We start from the raw sequence: 16,800 nt of genomic DNA, 5'->3' as shown, positions 1-16,800 counted from the left end.
GCACATACTTTAAATACATTTCTTAAGCATTAATGAGGCATTTTTTCAGGCTACATAAACTGTTCTGTGACAAAAATCAAACTACAGTATCATTATTTATGTTTAACCACTTTCATGAGGTGGAGAGGTATTGACCCGAGGAAAAACAAAGGAATAATATATGTAGGTACCAAATAATATTAAAACTTCATTTCAGAGTCATTTCTAGCACATGTTACATTATGTAAAACAAATGCCACCAACACCAGCAGTTAATGTAATCCAAAGTGGCACCCCACCGTTTATTATGACTAGAGCGCCTTGTGAGGTATACTGACAAACATCTCAAACTTCTACCACAGAGCTATGTTCCTTACCACATTCTATGTATTGTTCATATTTGATCCCTGCTTATTCTCACTTAACATGTGAACCCACTTATTTTTGACCTTCCTCCTTTCCTACTCTAAAATGCACTTTGTATCTTTCAATTCCCTTTATACCTCACTAACATGATGCTTTTCATTATCTCTATTCTGCACTCGTTTTTCTTGTCTACTAGCATCTTGCATCTTTAATATATATATTTAGGCAATAACACCCCTTTATGCCCTCCAATTATTACCGCCAGTGGTAATCTGTGCACCCTACACTTCCTATGAGCGATGGCACGCAAAGTGCCATCACAAATCACCCTTTGGTGGATATTTGATAATAGCTTTTAAAATTCTTATTTTCTATCATGTTCTTTGTAACAACTAGGCTCCTTCCCAAACTTGCAAATTAAATGAATTCACTAAAAATGGTGAAACAATATATGTAACTCTCAACCAGGTTATACACCATTGTGTAGGTTAGTAACTACAGTAGTGACAAGTGAAGTTAGAGGGCCTCGACATGCCTACAAATATAAATAAATAAATAAATATCTATATATCTATATATATATATATATATTTATCTATCTCCAAAGTATTAAGTAATCAGTTACTTCTGGATTGTTCTGTTCATACAGACTAAACACATTTCAACTCTACTATAATCTACCTACTTGTTTTTCCACATTTTGTAGGCATTTTCTAAAGCATCAATAAATCTCTTAACAAATCTACATTTATATATTATTAGCTATAATAACTGCATCATGTGTGTGCATTGAATTTTACAACGTGCACTTAACCTTCAAAATTCGGTTATCACGTGTTCATTCACAGAGTAATGCAGTTATTGTACATTGATTTTAACTATTATCAGAGTTTTATACCAATGATGCTAATATGGATATGTCTATATGGATGTAGTGGAGTTTAACTTGGCCCATGAAAAAATTACCCATTTTGTGATTACTATAACAATGCAGTAACCATTGCATAAAATTCAATTGTAATTACATATGTATTCTGATTGTTCTTGGTTAAAAAAAAAAGTGTAACAAAGTATGCCAGGTCAATCATTATTTGAATACAATAAAGGGACTACAAAAGGCCTTTTGGCCCATACAAGGCAGCTCTTGTTTATACCCACCCAAACTCGTTCTCATATGAGCACATAGGCCCATATATGGATATATATAGCTGCTGCTTCATATGGACCAATAGGTCTCCTGTTATTTCCCTTAATTCATATAGATTCATTGAGCTATATAAAATGTCCTTGTACAGTGACACCTCGGCGTACAAATGCCCCTCTTTGGGAACTTCTCAGGTTATGAGCCCAATTTCTCAAAATCTGAATCGGGTATGAACTTTACCTCGGGTAACGTAGTTTGTTGATACGCGTATGGCCGACCTAGCGTGTGGTGGCACAGCGACCGCACCACAGTTTGTGCACCTGAATTCTTTGTAAAGAATTTATATTTTTCGGATTTTGGGGTATTTAAACACAGAAGTAATTATATATCTCGGCATTGGTCCCAAGAAAATCGGTGGCAAGATTCAACCTAAGAAAATAGTTAAGTAGAGGATGTCCCTTCCTCGTTAAGAAAATGTGATAAGTATGGTAAGAACTGCAAAATTTTGTTGAAAAAACTCGCCCAGATAAAGCTGTGGCAGGCCATTGCATTGACCTTTTAAATGAGTGATCTACAGACAAGCGTAAAAATGTTGGGAAAAAACAAGTCTTTAAACAAATTCTTAGTAAAATGCAAGAAGTGAACCACAACCAGGTCCTAGTGGTACTCTTGCTAAACATAAACAAGAGAGTACCCAAGGGAAGTCATCACTGCCTGATGTTATAATAAAAGGGAAACTCCCAAACACTAACGCCTCTCCTCCTCGCCATCTTCCATACGCCAACAAGAATCGTCAATAAAGGTAAGCAATAACTTGTACATACTTTAGTACTAAAGATTTGTGTGAATTGGGTACAAAATTTACTTTGAAGTTAATATTTTTGGGGAGTGTGGAACGGATTAATTCAATTTACATTGCATTATTTCTTATGGGACAATTCGCTTCGGTATACGAACAGTCTCTGGGAAGGGATTAAATTCGTACGCTGAGATACCACTGTAGTTAGTAATACACTCAATCCATTTTCTCTTTATTTTAATTACATGTACATAAAATTTGTTGTTAAACACATTTTATAGCAAAATGAATCATTAATTTTACGAACACGAACTAGTGGCATAGACTTGAAAGGAAGGGCTTACCGACTCCTTGGGGTCATTTGTCTCGCGATACAATCCTTTATGAATCAAATACATTTGATATCTTATGTCCTTTTGTTCTCGTATTGACATACTTCGTAACATTTAACACCTATTAAGTATCCAGTGACACAGATGGTGCTACATAGTTTTCCCTGCTTGGCACCTTCTATGGAAAATTACTTATGCAGTACTTTCAAGTGTGTAGTAAGTCTTCCTGGTGTGAAGTCTTATCAAATAGTGTGCCTTTATTAGATAATTCCTTGCTATGAAATATGAGTATGCAATGATTAATATTTTTGCAAAGGTACGTCATAGTTTCATTTGAAGTTGCATCACGTGTGTTATTAGTTACCACAGTCTAATAAATACACAAGATATGGGAAAAGCAACGCCCAAATTCCATGTGGCCTGACTGACATGGGCCCAGCACTGCCACTGGTTGTCATGACAATCACCTTCTTGATGGCATATGGCTGGTATGACATGTCCAGAAACTGATAGTCTGCGGCAAATCCTGTCCCACTGAACTTGCTGTTACTCCTGAACGTGAGCCGGAAGAAGGTGCCATCACTTTGGATGATGGAGGGAGAGAGACTGCCACAGTAGGATGGGATTTTGCGATCCACACTTGGGAAGTTTGAGAACTCAAGGTAATCGCTGTCAGTTGCTTCGTTGCATCTGCGAAGTTTTATATTGCAATTAATACACTGGTAAGCATCATTACAGCAGTAAACTATTGTCACTGATCTCTTGTATGAAAATACAGTAGCTGAAAACTAATTAGACAAGTATATCTAAATGTAGATTCTGTTACAAAGGCACGTAAGGAATCAAAATATATATTGATATGATGGCTTGATTTGGATTTTAAATATATTTTAGCACCACTGGAATGCACATTATACCTCTTATTTATTTAATAAAGGCAACTTTCCATGACAATTTGTAGTTTTATGATGGTTGAAGGAAAATTCTACAACTCGTGCGACCATGAAACAAATATACACGTGTTTTAAATAGTGAATATTTGTTATAGTGAATATCGGTTATGTACTGTACTTGTAAACTCAAAAATACTGACGGCATGACTCCTTCCACGTCGAAATACTTAAAAGTGAGTCGGACGACCTGACCGGGGTGACCGTAGAAGAGGTAGGTACAGGTGGTGTCTTGTGGGTAGTACCCCTCAGGGTTTGGGGAGTAGAGTGTGCCATTGTGGGTGTGGCTGCTGTTGTACACAAACTGACACACCCCAGGCACTGGTTGTTGCCCACCTTCCACCCCAAGATCTGTATAGAAACGGAGTTTTGAGTTAAAAACTGCAGTTCATAAAACGTCCTATAGCTGGGTTGAGTTATTACCGAGAAAGGGAAGTTAGCTATGTTCAAAGGGTAAAGCTCTTCATGCACTAATCACACTACAATAAATACAGTGGGGCCTCGACTTACGAATTTAATCCATTCCCAGAGACGGGTCTAAAATTTGTAAGTCGAAACTAATTTTCCCATAAGAAAATGTAAATTGAATTAATCCGTTCCACACCTCCAAAAATATTAACTTAAAAATACATTTTATACCGAATACAATTTTTTTTTTCTAGCTACAATACAGTATATTTATCTTGTCTTTATTGAGGACTCTTGTTGGCATATGGAAGACGATGAGGAGGTGGAGAAGGAGAGGTATTACTGTTTGGAAGGGGAGTTCCCTTCCATTATAACAATTGGCAGTGATGACTTCTCTGGGGGTACACACACGCTCCTATGTTTTGCCTGCATACTACTAGGACCTGGTTGTGGTTCACTGCTTGTTTGTCTCACTAAAAACCTTTCAATAGAGATTTGTTTTTTCCATACATTTTAATTTTTGTCTGTAGTGAGGCATAAGTTTTATTAAAACGTTTAAGGCAACAGCCTACTGCACCATGATTTGGGAGAGTTGTTTCAGCAAAAGTTTGCAGTTCTCTCCATGCTGCACACATTTTCTTAATGAGGAAGGGACATTCTTTTTCTGCCTCCTTCTCCCCTGAAGAAATTTCCTCAGCTGTCTCTTGTTGCTGCTCCTTGTGAAGTTCTTCGGTGGTCAGTTCTTCACTGTTTTCCTCCTCCAACTAACAACACACAACTCTCATAACACTATGCCACTTCTTTTTCTAAATTTCTCAACCCATCACCCTGCTAGCCTTAAACTCTCCCATCTACATCCCTCGTTCCAGAGGATGTTCTTTATAACATCTTTGTGCAATTTCCTTGCTTTTTCACAATTGATGGCCTCTGAAATGCTATCACCTGCTAATGTCTTGCTTTTGGGGCTTAGCGTACCCATGACCTGGTCCTCAACCAGGCCTCCTCTTTGTTACACAACCCCAGGAAGCAGCCTGTAGGAACTGTCTAACTCCCAGTTACCTATTTACTGCTAGGTGAACAAGGACATCAGGGTGAAAGAAACTGAACATTTGTCTCCTCCTCCACCGGGAATTGAACCTGGAACCTCAGGACTAAGAACCCTGAGCGCTGTCCACTCAGCTGTCAGGCCCCTAGTGGCTGGGTGACTGTTTTTCTTACAATTTCATCAAATTCTGTATTGCTGTAATTATAGTTCACAGTAATTTGGTGGATTCGTTAAAGTTCATGGTACAAGAGGTGTGGAGATGAGCATGTACGTATTGCATGACCTACGTATGCACTGATGACACTTCTTATACCTGTCAGTGCATTCATGCTTACCGTTCATACATTTTCCGGCATCAGTTGGTTTAACAATACATGTCGGATGAAACTACCAGAATTGCTATCCATTAGGACTAAATGAATTGTGGGGTTCAGTCCCTAAGCCCATTATGTGCCTCTGTAACCCATTCCACTGCCACCCACAAGATGGGTATGGGGTGCATTATAAATGAACTATACTAACTTAAGAACATAGAGGAATGGAATCTTGGCACCTACATTTTTCTTAACAGTGAACCTCAAGCCCAAAATGTTTTGAACCTTGCCACAAAGCATATTCAACTTATCGTTGTCGATACATACAAATGTGTCGTTGACATATCTACAGTTTAGGATTCGGCCCTTTCATCTGAAGGGTGGACGAATCAACATTAGACATAAATGTCTGGACGAGCAAGACCCTCAATTGAAAAGTGTTTGGAGGTTTAATTCAAAAACAGGAAGAGCAAAACTATTCCAGAAAAGTTTGAACATAAGCCATTGTGAGTCATGGTTAAAGTAAATTATCGAGCATTTGGCCATTGCTGAGGCAGCTCGGCCTCGTCAACAAAGGCCAGATATTTATTCCATGCAGTCACTAAACCACTTGTATGTAGTGTTTTCATTCATAAACAACTTAATAGATGATATTTAATCATTTCTCAAACAGTGCTTCGCTGACGATCTCTGTTCGACTAGCAACTTTGTAAATGCCTCACCCCAGGTAATAAAAATAAATAATTGCCAATAGAGCCTAAAAACTTTACCTAACTTAGGTTAAATGTCTAAATATGCACAATATGCAAATATATATTAACATTTAAAAAAAAAACTATTTTGAATGAACAGCATGTTAAAATTGATGAATGCATCTTTGGGGGTAAGCTACTGGATGGAATGAACATAGCCTTAGGACAAATTGTATTTAAGATGGCCTGTGAGATAACCAATGTTAGGCTGGAAGACCTAACCCAAATTCTTACTTGTGACAAATTTGAATTTTGCGGAGAATCCATGCTGTGTTGGTAAGGATGTCACGGCTGCTAGTGACCTCTCTCTGGTGGTAAACACCACCTGAAAGCCTGTCAGGAATGACAGGGAGAGAGACATACAAACATTAATATTTATGGTTCAAGTATAGAAAGTAATGTATTTATGCTGTACTGCATGAACAATAGACTAGCTGCATTTGGGATGGAGTTCAGTTCATGGCTCCGCCTCTTAACCCTCTAATGTCAGATTTATAGTTGGTTACACAAATCTAAGTGAATAAGAATACTGTACAAGAAACAGAAGGACTGAAGTAATGAATTCTATCACTTCTACTTTTGTCTGCCTCTTCGACCTTGCCCAGCTTATTCCTTCACGATACTTTCAGTAAAAAAATTTCTTCCAAATATTGTGGAGGACATGACTGGCAGGGGATGGTACCTGAGGTGGAGGACATGACTGGCAGGGGATGGTACCTGAGGTGGAGGACATGACTGGCAGGGGATGGTACCTGAGGTGGAGGACATGACTGGCAGGGGATGGTACCTGAGGTGGAGGACATGACTGGCAGGGGGACAGTGAGGCCACAGAAGGTATCCACCTCCTGGAGGTCGGACTTAGTGTTGCCCACCAGGTTGTACACAGCCACAGAGTCCGTATGAAGACACCTGCAACACAACAAAAGTTACATTGGCCTCATGTAGTAAATTGTTCAAGCACTGCATGGTCAACCATCTCTTATTGGGCCTATCCGGCTCCCAGGTGTTGGTGTGTTGCGGGTTTTATTTAAATTGGATTATGATTTTGGTGTCTTAGTCACTCCTTGGGGTAAACGTTTTGAAAATAAAGGTAGCTATAAATTGTACAAGTACAGTATAGGAATTGCCGAGTTACTCGTGTGGATGCATCCAGGCACAACTCCTCACCTCTCATGAGGGTTGAGATGAAGCGGTGGCTCCCTGAGGGCAAAGGCGGTGAAGAGGAGCTGGACCCGCTGGTGTTGGGAGCCCCTGAAGGTATAGGTGCAGGTGGTGGGCACCCGGTAGATGCCAAAGGAATCAGGTGAGGCAATCACCCCCTCGCTAGCCTCCTCGCTTGTAATGGTCTCGTTGCATCGCCCTGAGGAAGGGGAATCAAAAGTTTGATGCACTTATGGTTAAACAAAATCACTTCCTTTTAGATGCTTGCCAAAGCATTACAGTAGTGTGGACTGCTGCAGAATCTTGGTGAACAGTTTGTAGAGTACAATCTTGAATGATTTTGTTGTTAATTATGTAATTATGCCTCTTGAACATACATAGGCTACTATTATGATGTTATTACACCTGTTGAACATATATGACTTTTATTTTAATGTTTTTACACCTGGCTAACATACTCTGTGGCTATGATTATTATGTTATTGCACCTGTCGGACATATATGGTTACCATTGTTACGTATATACATCTGTCGGATGTGCATAGGCTACTTTCCTGAAATATGATACTTAAATTTTCCTCATTCATCATCCATGAGACTATTCTCCTCCATAACTCCGAGGAGTCCTATCCTTTTTCTTGGCCCCTCAGCCAACGAGGAGCATGTTGTTTTCGTCACGAACCTGTAACAATGTTATAGGTTCATCCATGTTTGAATTACCCACTAATGTTTATACCACTCACCCATGCTTGTACTACTCAACCATGTTTGTAACATGCACCAATATTTGCATCATCCATCAATGTTTGTCCCACCCACCCATGTTTGTACCACATGCTCATCTTTATCACACCCATGTTTGTACCACATGCTCATCTTTATCACACATGTTTGTACCACATGCTCATGTTTGTACTACCCTCTAATATTTGTCCCACCCACCCACCTATGTTTGTACCATCCATCTATATTTGTACCACCCCAGACATGTTTGAATTATCCACAGGTTTTCACACCTCAGCCGTGTTTGTACCATCCATCTATATTTGTACCACCCCAGACATGTTTGAATTATCCACAGGTTTTCACACCTCAGCCGTGTTTGTACCACTCGACATTGTTTGTTCCACACACCTACGTTATCACACACCCATGTTTGGACCACCTACCTATATTTCTACTACTCAACCATGTTTTTACCACCCGCTCATGTTGATGAAGCGAAATGCACTATAATGTGAGATACTGGCCATATATCCCTACTTACTGTGAAGAGTTCATTGTCAAGCTATTTTTTGTGTGTAATAATTTTCCACATGTGACTCCACCATCATGTTGACCAGTCGCTCAACACACTGGTCACGGCTGACAAATGTAACCAAATTGGTGACAATGGTTGATGACAGTTTAGTAGAGCAAGTCTGCATCCCTTCTGATTGATATTTTCATTTATTTAAACTATCATTAATTCTGCAGGAGATTCACGTATAATAATTTTTTTATCAAAGTTATCTGGGGTATTTTAAGTAAATATATATACAGATTTAATATATTTATACTGTAATTAAAATTTGCAGCAAAAGGCAAAATAAACAAATAAGCATTAGGCATTAAGTTTCAAAAACTACTTTCTAAGCTGTGTACTTCTCTAATCTTATTAGAATAACTGGAAAAAATTCTTTGGCCTTGAATCCCATTCTGGGCAACCAACCCTTGGCAACTCTGTGTTTTACGTGATCCTTGACAATAGTGCTTGCAAAACCTGTACATTGGGCCTATGTACATGACTTACGTGGTATTAGGTTTGTGATTTGAGATGAGACAACGAGGAAGGCCGTTACCAGGACCAAGGCTGAAGTGATCTTCATCCTCACCACTGATCCAGCCACCAGCCAAAGTCTGTTTCCATCCTCACCGAGCTGGAGTCCTTTGGCTTGTCACTCTAACCCACTGATGCTGAAGGGATTAGGGCCAGTGAGCTTGGTGGATCTTAGAATGTTGCAAGTCAAGGACCATGGAACAGTAAGCTTGGTGAAGTACAGAACAGACATCAACAAACTCTGCATCCACTGTCAGGTGCCTGAAACAATCGAACACTATCTCCTTCACTGCTTCCGATATCATAGTGCCAGAGTAAATTTCAAACAAGTATTTATTGCACTTAAAATACCCTTTACCATCGAGCATATATTAGGAGGAGGTGACCACTCGTTATAGGAAAAATACCAAATAGTCAAAGCACTGGCTAAATATCTCCAGTTGACCAACAAATTGGATCACATCTGACCCGTGCCACATTTATACCTGGCGCCATCAACAGTTAAACAGAAAACAAATGCCTCGTCGCAACACCATAGATCAGCTGATTAAACACAACATACCACCCTACGGTGCAGCAAGTCTCACTCTAACATACACCTCCGTTTTAGTCGCCGCTCCTCTATCTACAGCACAACGCTACAAGCCCTTTTGAAACTTATCCTCCTCAACATAAATGCATCTCCTAACATCTGTACTGGTGCAGTCATCGGGAGGACAAACCCTTCATGCAAACCGCACCTACTATCAAGAAGAAGAAGAGCTTGGTGAATCTTGGAGTTGGGCCACAAAATAGCGAGCTTGGTGGATCTTTGAACGTTGCACGTGGTGGGCCCCAGAACAGTAAGCTTGGTTGATCTTGGAACGTTGCACGTGGTGGGCCACGGAACAGTGAACTTGGTGGATTTTGGAACGTTTCACGTGGTGGGCCAAGGAATGGTGAGTTTGGTGGGTTTTGGAACTTTGCACATGGTGGGCCACAGAACAGTGAGCTTCTGTGTGGGTGCTGTGCTAATTGTATACAATGTCCATGGGGGCATGTATACTAATTGTATACAATTGTAATGTATAATTGTATACATTATAATAGTATTCATTATAAAAGTATACAATTATAATGTATACAAATTGTATACCACCCTAATTGTATACATATCCTTGGGGCGATGTGCTAATTGTATGCATGGCCATGGGGTGCTGTGCAAATGGGCAGAGTTTCTTTCACCCTAATGCCCCTGTTACCTAGCAGGAAAATAGGTATCTGGGAGTTAGACAGCTGCTACGAGCTGCTTCCTGGGGGTGTGTAACAAAAAGGAGGCCTGGTCGAGGACCGGGCCATGGGTGGGACACTAAGACCCAAAATCATATCAAGATAACCTCAAGATGTCCATGGGATGCTGTGCTAATTGTATACATGGCCATGGGACACTACTAATTGTATAGATGTCTAAGGGGTACTGTGATAATTGTATGCATGTCCATGGGGTGCTGTGCTAATTGTATGCATGTCCACGGGGCAATGTGCTTAGTGTATACATGTCCATGGGGGTGATGTGCTAATTGTATACATATCCATGGGGCACTTTGATAATTGTATGCATGTCCATTGGGGTGCTGTGTTAATTGTATACATGCCCATTGAGCACTGCTAATTGTATGCATGCCCATGGGGGTGCTGTGCTAATTGAATACATGCCCATGGGGTGCTGTGCTGTTTGTATACAGGACAATGTAACATATCATAACCTAACATGTCTATTAAACTCTGAAACACTCATATATGATGAAAAGTGTCCACAAAAGCCGAACTTCCCAAGGGCACTCGCAGAGTTGACGGGCTCTACACAGCCTACTAGTGAGAACTGAATTAGTGGAAGGATTCTGGTCATATCCCAATCCTTGGGACTATTACTAGACACAAAACTGCTTAGACCCCAAGAACTGTAAATCCTAACATGAATTTTAATGTATCCTCCATATATGATACTGTAGTACATACCGCGACTATGGACCATACGTAGGGATTAGCACTGTTGTGCCCTTAAAATCAATGTTTTGTACTATTAGCTTTGTACAGTGCGTAATAAAAACAAAAACCTAGCCTAACTTATCCTAGGCCTAGTGAAATATATGTGCTATATACAGCCTGGAATTGCATATATTAGGCCTAGCACTGCTTGTATTAGGATTAATAGAGGCTAAATTAGATTGCGGTTTTCAATGTCCTTTAGAAAACCAATACACATTGCTTACAATAGTCCAAAATGCAAAACAAAAACTTTTTACTTTTTGTGAGTGTCACAGTCAAAGTTCTGTACATATGACTTTAACAGTCGTTTATATAGTTATATAGCATCAGTTTTGGAGGATAGGTTGTCTAAATTTAAAATGGCTCCAAAAAGCTGACAGACAACCAGAAATTGGTATAACAAAACTTATACCATTTTTTGATGATAGTTCCCTTCCCTTTCCCCCTCCGTGTTAATTTGTAGTTGTCAATCACGGAATATTTTCATTGAGCGAGCGAGGAATAACTCAAGAGTTTTACCATTAATCCAAGAGACTGGTCACACTGATGCTCACAAGGATCTTCAACAACCAGTTTATACATAAAGCTGATGTTCAGAATATGGACAATTCTTTTACTCTCGTAACATTAAAACTACAGATTTCTTAATACAGAATTCACCTAAAAATTTTGAAATACACAAAAATTGCAGTCTACAATCCTGTACAACATATAGCCACAGTTTTTCACAAAAGTGGCGAGTTTTCTGTGAGAAGAAAACGTAATTATAAGAGTTGTGTCTAACCGTCCACGCTGCGCGCGCACCGAAAGGGGGGACTTAATTAAATGCGTGCCTGTGGACTCTTACGGGCTCACCATAGCCTGTGCTACATGGACACTTCGTTCTGAGTAGCTAAATCTGTAACAATAACAACTGTGGACACGGGAAACATCTCTCGTCACGCAGGGTGCAGTTGCACCTCCACAGATCTCCAGTATCTTATTCGAACCCCAGTTGGAAACAGACCCAAATATAGGATGGGTTAACCCAAGTATCGAGCTTCCAAAAGGGTCGCCCAAGTTGGAAAAGACGAACGCTGAAAGAATATTGTTGAAAACATCTTGATAACTGATTAAACCAAAATTATTTATTAGTCAGAAGAAAGACAGAAACGCGATCTATATGTAAAACCTCTACCAGACAAATATTTTAAGTAAAACCGAAGATATTTGTAGTTGTATAAAAGTGGCAGTTTTCATCACTCGTCAAACTCGAAAACCGCAGCATTCATCTCAGAACCATGCCTATTTCACGCAGATTCCTTAATAAACGTAAGAGTTTTATATGTCACAAGAAAGACATATATATAAGCTTCGTTCTAAATACCTTACCATGGGCATATTTAAATTTAAAGCGAAGATACGTGTACTTTTATAATAGCCGAGCTCAGACTCCGGACAGATCGATCGACGGAGCAACTCTCTCTCAGAACAATGCTTATTTCACGTAAATTTGTAAATAATCGTAAATTTTTTATATGCCTCAAGAAAGATAGGAATATAAGGCTCATTTTAAACACTTTATCATAGACATAATTAAAGTTCTAATGAAGATTCATGTATTTTAATAATCGCCGAGCTCCGACCCCCGCATAGACTGAGCGACAGATCAACTCTCTCAGAAGAATGTTTATTTTACGTAAATTCGTTAATAAACACAAATGTTTAATGTTTAATGTTTGTAAATGTTTAAACACGATTTAAATGCATTACTCACAGCAATAGGTACTAACCTATCGTTCATTATTTTAACAGAAACTTGGCTAAATAAAGACTATACCCAACTCTACAACTTAGCTGGTTATAAAGCCATTCATAACTGTAGGCCTAATAAAAAAGGGAGTGGCACAGCTATATATTACCGAGATACATTTATCTGCAACAGTGTTATTAGTGACAGAGATGACTACTGTGAATATACTTTTGCTCAGTTTTCAATTAAATCCCTTAAATCTTCTTTGACTATTGGAGCCATCTATAGATTTCCCAATACTAACATAGCTTCTTTCTCAGACAACCTAAGGAATCTTATTATAAACAACAATCTCAACAAAAACCACATCATTCTGGGAGGAGACTTTAATATTGACCTGGGTCAACAAAATTGCTCTCAAGTTGACTATTTCCTTAACAGCATGAACTCCTGTATGCTAATCCCCACAATCACCAAACCTACCCGAGTCACTCAAACATCAGCCACTACCTTGGACCACATATGGACAAACATAACAGCTCCCCTTGTATCTGGTATAATCTACGACAGAACAACTGACCACTATCCTACCTTTCTCATAGCGAACATGGACATAACACCACCAAAAAGCAAGAAACTTTCATTTAGGCTACACAGTGAATCAGCTTTAGACAATCTTACAGAGGCACTTCACAATATTAACTGGGATTCTGAATTCAATAATACCCATGATATAAATTCATTAGCTAACCTCTTCCTCTCCAAAACTCTAAGCCTCTACAACCTTCATTGTCCCCTTCTTACCAAGCAAGTAACTGACAAAAGATTAAACAATCCATGGCTCACAAGTGGCATTCTTAACTCAATCAACAAGAAAAATGAATATGAAAAGAAAGTTAGGATTGGCCTAGTTTCAAAGGAAGTAGCTAAAAGGTACTCATCAATGCTTACCAGTATCATAAGAAAGGCAAAACTTGCATATTATGTGAATAGATTCAATGAAGCAAAAGGCAACATGAAAAGCACTTGGAAAACTATCTCTAGTATCCTAGGAACTAAACAACACTCACATAACCAAATAAAACTCTACAAGGATGGGGATATACCGTCAACTGATTTAGAAATGGCAAATGAATTTAATACAGTAGTTTCTTTTCATCGGTTGGTGCTAATCTTGCCAGTAAAATCCCACAGACTCAGACACATATTAACACATATCTCTCAGGCAGCTATCCAAACTCTCTTCTCCTTTCACCAATCAGCCCGGCAGATGTTGTGTCCATCATACACTCTCTAAAAACCAAGGCAGGGAACACCAGTGAAATTCTGTCCATTGTGTACAAGAGAGCCTCCCATGCCCTTGCCCCACCCATAGCACTACTGTTCAACAAATCTATAGAGTGTCACACCTTCCCTGATATCCTCAAAAAAGCAAGAGTAACGCCAGTCCATAAAGGAGGCAATCCGGCGGACATAAACAATTATAGACCAATATAAAATCTACCCATTCTATCAAAAATATTTGAAAAAATTATTTACAAACAGCTCTATTCCTACCTCGTAAAATTCGACATACTCAGCCCCTGTCAGTTTGGCTTCCGCTCCCAAAAGAGTACCAACGATGCATTTATTAGTCTCCTTGATATAATTTACTCAGCCCTTGACAAAAATGAGTTTCCGATTGGACTCTTCATTGACCTAAGAAAAGCCTTTGATACTGTTAATCACAACTACCTCTTACTTAAACTCCAGCATTATGGAATCCGAGGCCTTGCCCTTGACTACATCCGATCCTATCTTAGTGACAGACACCAATATGTAACCATCAATGATACAACTTCTTCCACTCTACCAATTACCGTTGGAGTGCAGCATCTTAGGACCTCTTCTATTTCTTATATATATAAACGATCTGCCTAATGTCTCTAATATTCTCAAACCTCTATTGTTTGCTGACGATACTACCCTTATCTATTCAAACCTCAACCCACATACACTAAATAATGTTGTGAATAATGAATTAAAAAAAGTCCACTTATGGCTGTCAACGAACAAACTAACATTAAACATCGAAAAGACTTACTACATCTTATTTGGAAGCAAATCATCAAATGCAATTCAGCTACAGATAGACAACATTAACATCAGTAATAAAAATGATGGCAAGTTTCTTGGCCTATTCCTAGACAAGAGACTCAACTTCAGCACCCACATTCAACACATAACTAAGAAAGTCGCTAAGACAGTTGGTATACTCTCCAAAATCAATTATTATGTTCCTAACTCTGCTCTCCTCTCACTATATTGTGCACTAATCTACCCCTATCTTAATTATGGTATCTGTGCATGGGGGGTCTACCACTGCAAACCACCTTAAGCCCATCATCACACAGCAAAAATCTGCTATCAGAATGATAACTAACTCAGCTTTCAGACAACACTCAGCTCCCTTGTTTAAATCCCTAAACTTGCTAAATATTAACTCCCTCCACACATTCTCTTGTGTCAACTACATTTACAAAACCCTGTTCTTAAATGCAAACCATGCTCTGAAACTCTCCCTGGACAGATGTAATAGGACCCATTTTCACCACACCAGAAATAAATATCTCTTTGATATCCCCAGGGTCAAACTTAATCTGTGTAAACACTCTATGCAAATTAAGGGACCTAGTCTATGGAACTCATTCCCTAGTGAATTGAAAAACTGTAAAACTTTTGCCTTATTTAAAAGCAAAACCAAAAAGTACCTAACTTCATCTATTTAGTTTCCTACACTGAGCTTTAAATTTGCTCTGTACCTAGTTGGTACCCAATCTCCTAATTTTTATGTAATATCAAACAACCTTATCATTGTGTTCATTGCTGTCTTCTTTTATGTGCTAGCCATATGTTGTATTGTGACTACCAATTTTTGTCAACTACCATTTTAAGCTGTCATTGCAATCAATCTTAGCTACCTATGTGCTTTAATATATTATACTGTACCTATAATTTTCTCTCATCTTTTTTTTTTCATTCCATGTAATTAATCTGTTATCATTTTTTTGTCTATAAATTTTGCAAGTATTTACCTCCTTAAAATTTTCTTAGATTAAGGACCTGCCCGAAACGCTGCGCGTGCTAGTGGCTTTACAAGACTGTAATTACCATAATTGTATCCTCACATTCCTTATGTACATTCTTGTATATGCATAAATAAATAAATAAATAAATAAATAAAATTTTCTTAGATTAAGGACCTGTCCGAAACGCTGCGCGTGCTAGTGGCTTTACAAGACTGTAATTACCATATTTGTATCCTCACAATCCCAATGTACCTTCTTGTAAATGCATAAATAAATAAATAAATAAAGTATCAGTGGCCAGCCAGGTGGAGATCACAGGCTGTACAGTACTGATAAATTATGTAATTCACAGAGATACGTTGATAAATATTAATGTTTTATATTTTATTAAAAATACAGATATATACTTTGTTTCATCCGTTAAATGTAACAATATTTCAGTATATATTATATAAGCATAGTATATATAATTCAGTATATACAATATATAATAAGAGTGTCAGACCACGAAGGAAGAATTGAAACAGGAATTTCCTTTAGTACTTTCTTATATTAATACATCTTCAGAGCGAACCATTCCTTCTGAAGATGTATTAATATACGAAAGTACTTAGAGCATTCTATTGTGGTTTTAATATTGAACAATTATACATATACGAAACAGACAAATCTGGTGTCGGAAATAGTAAAAATATTAGTGTGCGATGTGATCAATGTAAGGGGGATATTGGGTGTGCCTCGTATCCCCTACAACAACAAGAAGTTCGAGAGCGATGAGGCCGCCACTAACTAGCTTCAGGATGTCGTCGAATCTAAATCAACAATATACTACCGCCGCTACTTTCTCGGAAACGTAAGTACCTGCCGCTTTACTTCTCTCACCCTGCCAAGCCTGGCCTGGCC

General features: G+C 38.7%; 1 protein-coding gene across 10 annotated transcripts; it reads right to left on the bottom strand.

The window, feature by feature from the left end:
• Window positions 1-159: 159 nt before the first annotated feature.
• LOC123773620 (suppressor of lurcher protein 1) lies at window positions 160-16,226 on the bottom strand. Of its 10 annotated transcripts, none has more exons than XM_045767417.2 (7): window positions 16,120-16,226; window positions 9,043-9,330; window positions 7,257-7,449; window positions 6,877-6,998; window positions 6,324-6,422; window positions 3,714-3,921; window positions 160-3,310 (listed from the first exon to the last, which is right to left on the bottom strand). In XM_045767417.2, exons 2-7 carry the CDS (start codon window positions 9,116-9,118, stop codon window positions 2,977-2,979), a joined length of 1,032 nt encoding a protein of 343 aa, XP_045623373.1. In that variant the 5' UTR covers window positions 9,119-9,330; window positions 16,120-16,226; the 3' UTR covers window positions 160-2,976. The 10 variants fall into 10 exon arrangements, with proteins under 10 accessions (XP_045623373.1, XP_045623376.1, XP_045623374.1 ...); XM_045767420.2 differs by having other exon boundaries at window positions 16,150-16,193; XM_045767418.2 differs by lacking the exon at window positions 16,120-16,226 and adding an exon at window positions 16,072-16,117.
• Between the last annotated feature and the right edge of the window lie 574 nt (window positions 16,227-16,800).

The sequence above is a fragment of the Procambarus clarkii genome, chromosome 72 (genome assembly GCF_040958095.1).
Source record: "Procambarus clarkii isolate CNS0578487 chromosome 72, FALCON_Pclarkii_2.0, whole genome shotgun sequence".
NCBI classification, from domain to species: Eukaryota; Metazoa; Arthropoda; class Malacostraca; order Decapoda; family Cambaridae; genus Procambarus; species Procambarus clarkii.
Note: the sequence above shows the minus strand (reverse complement) of the source record. Positions and strands in the feature narration are given on the sequence as shown.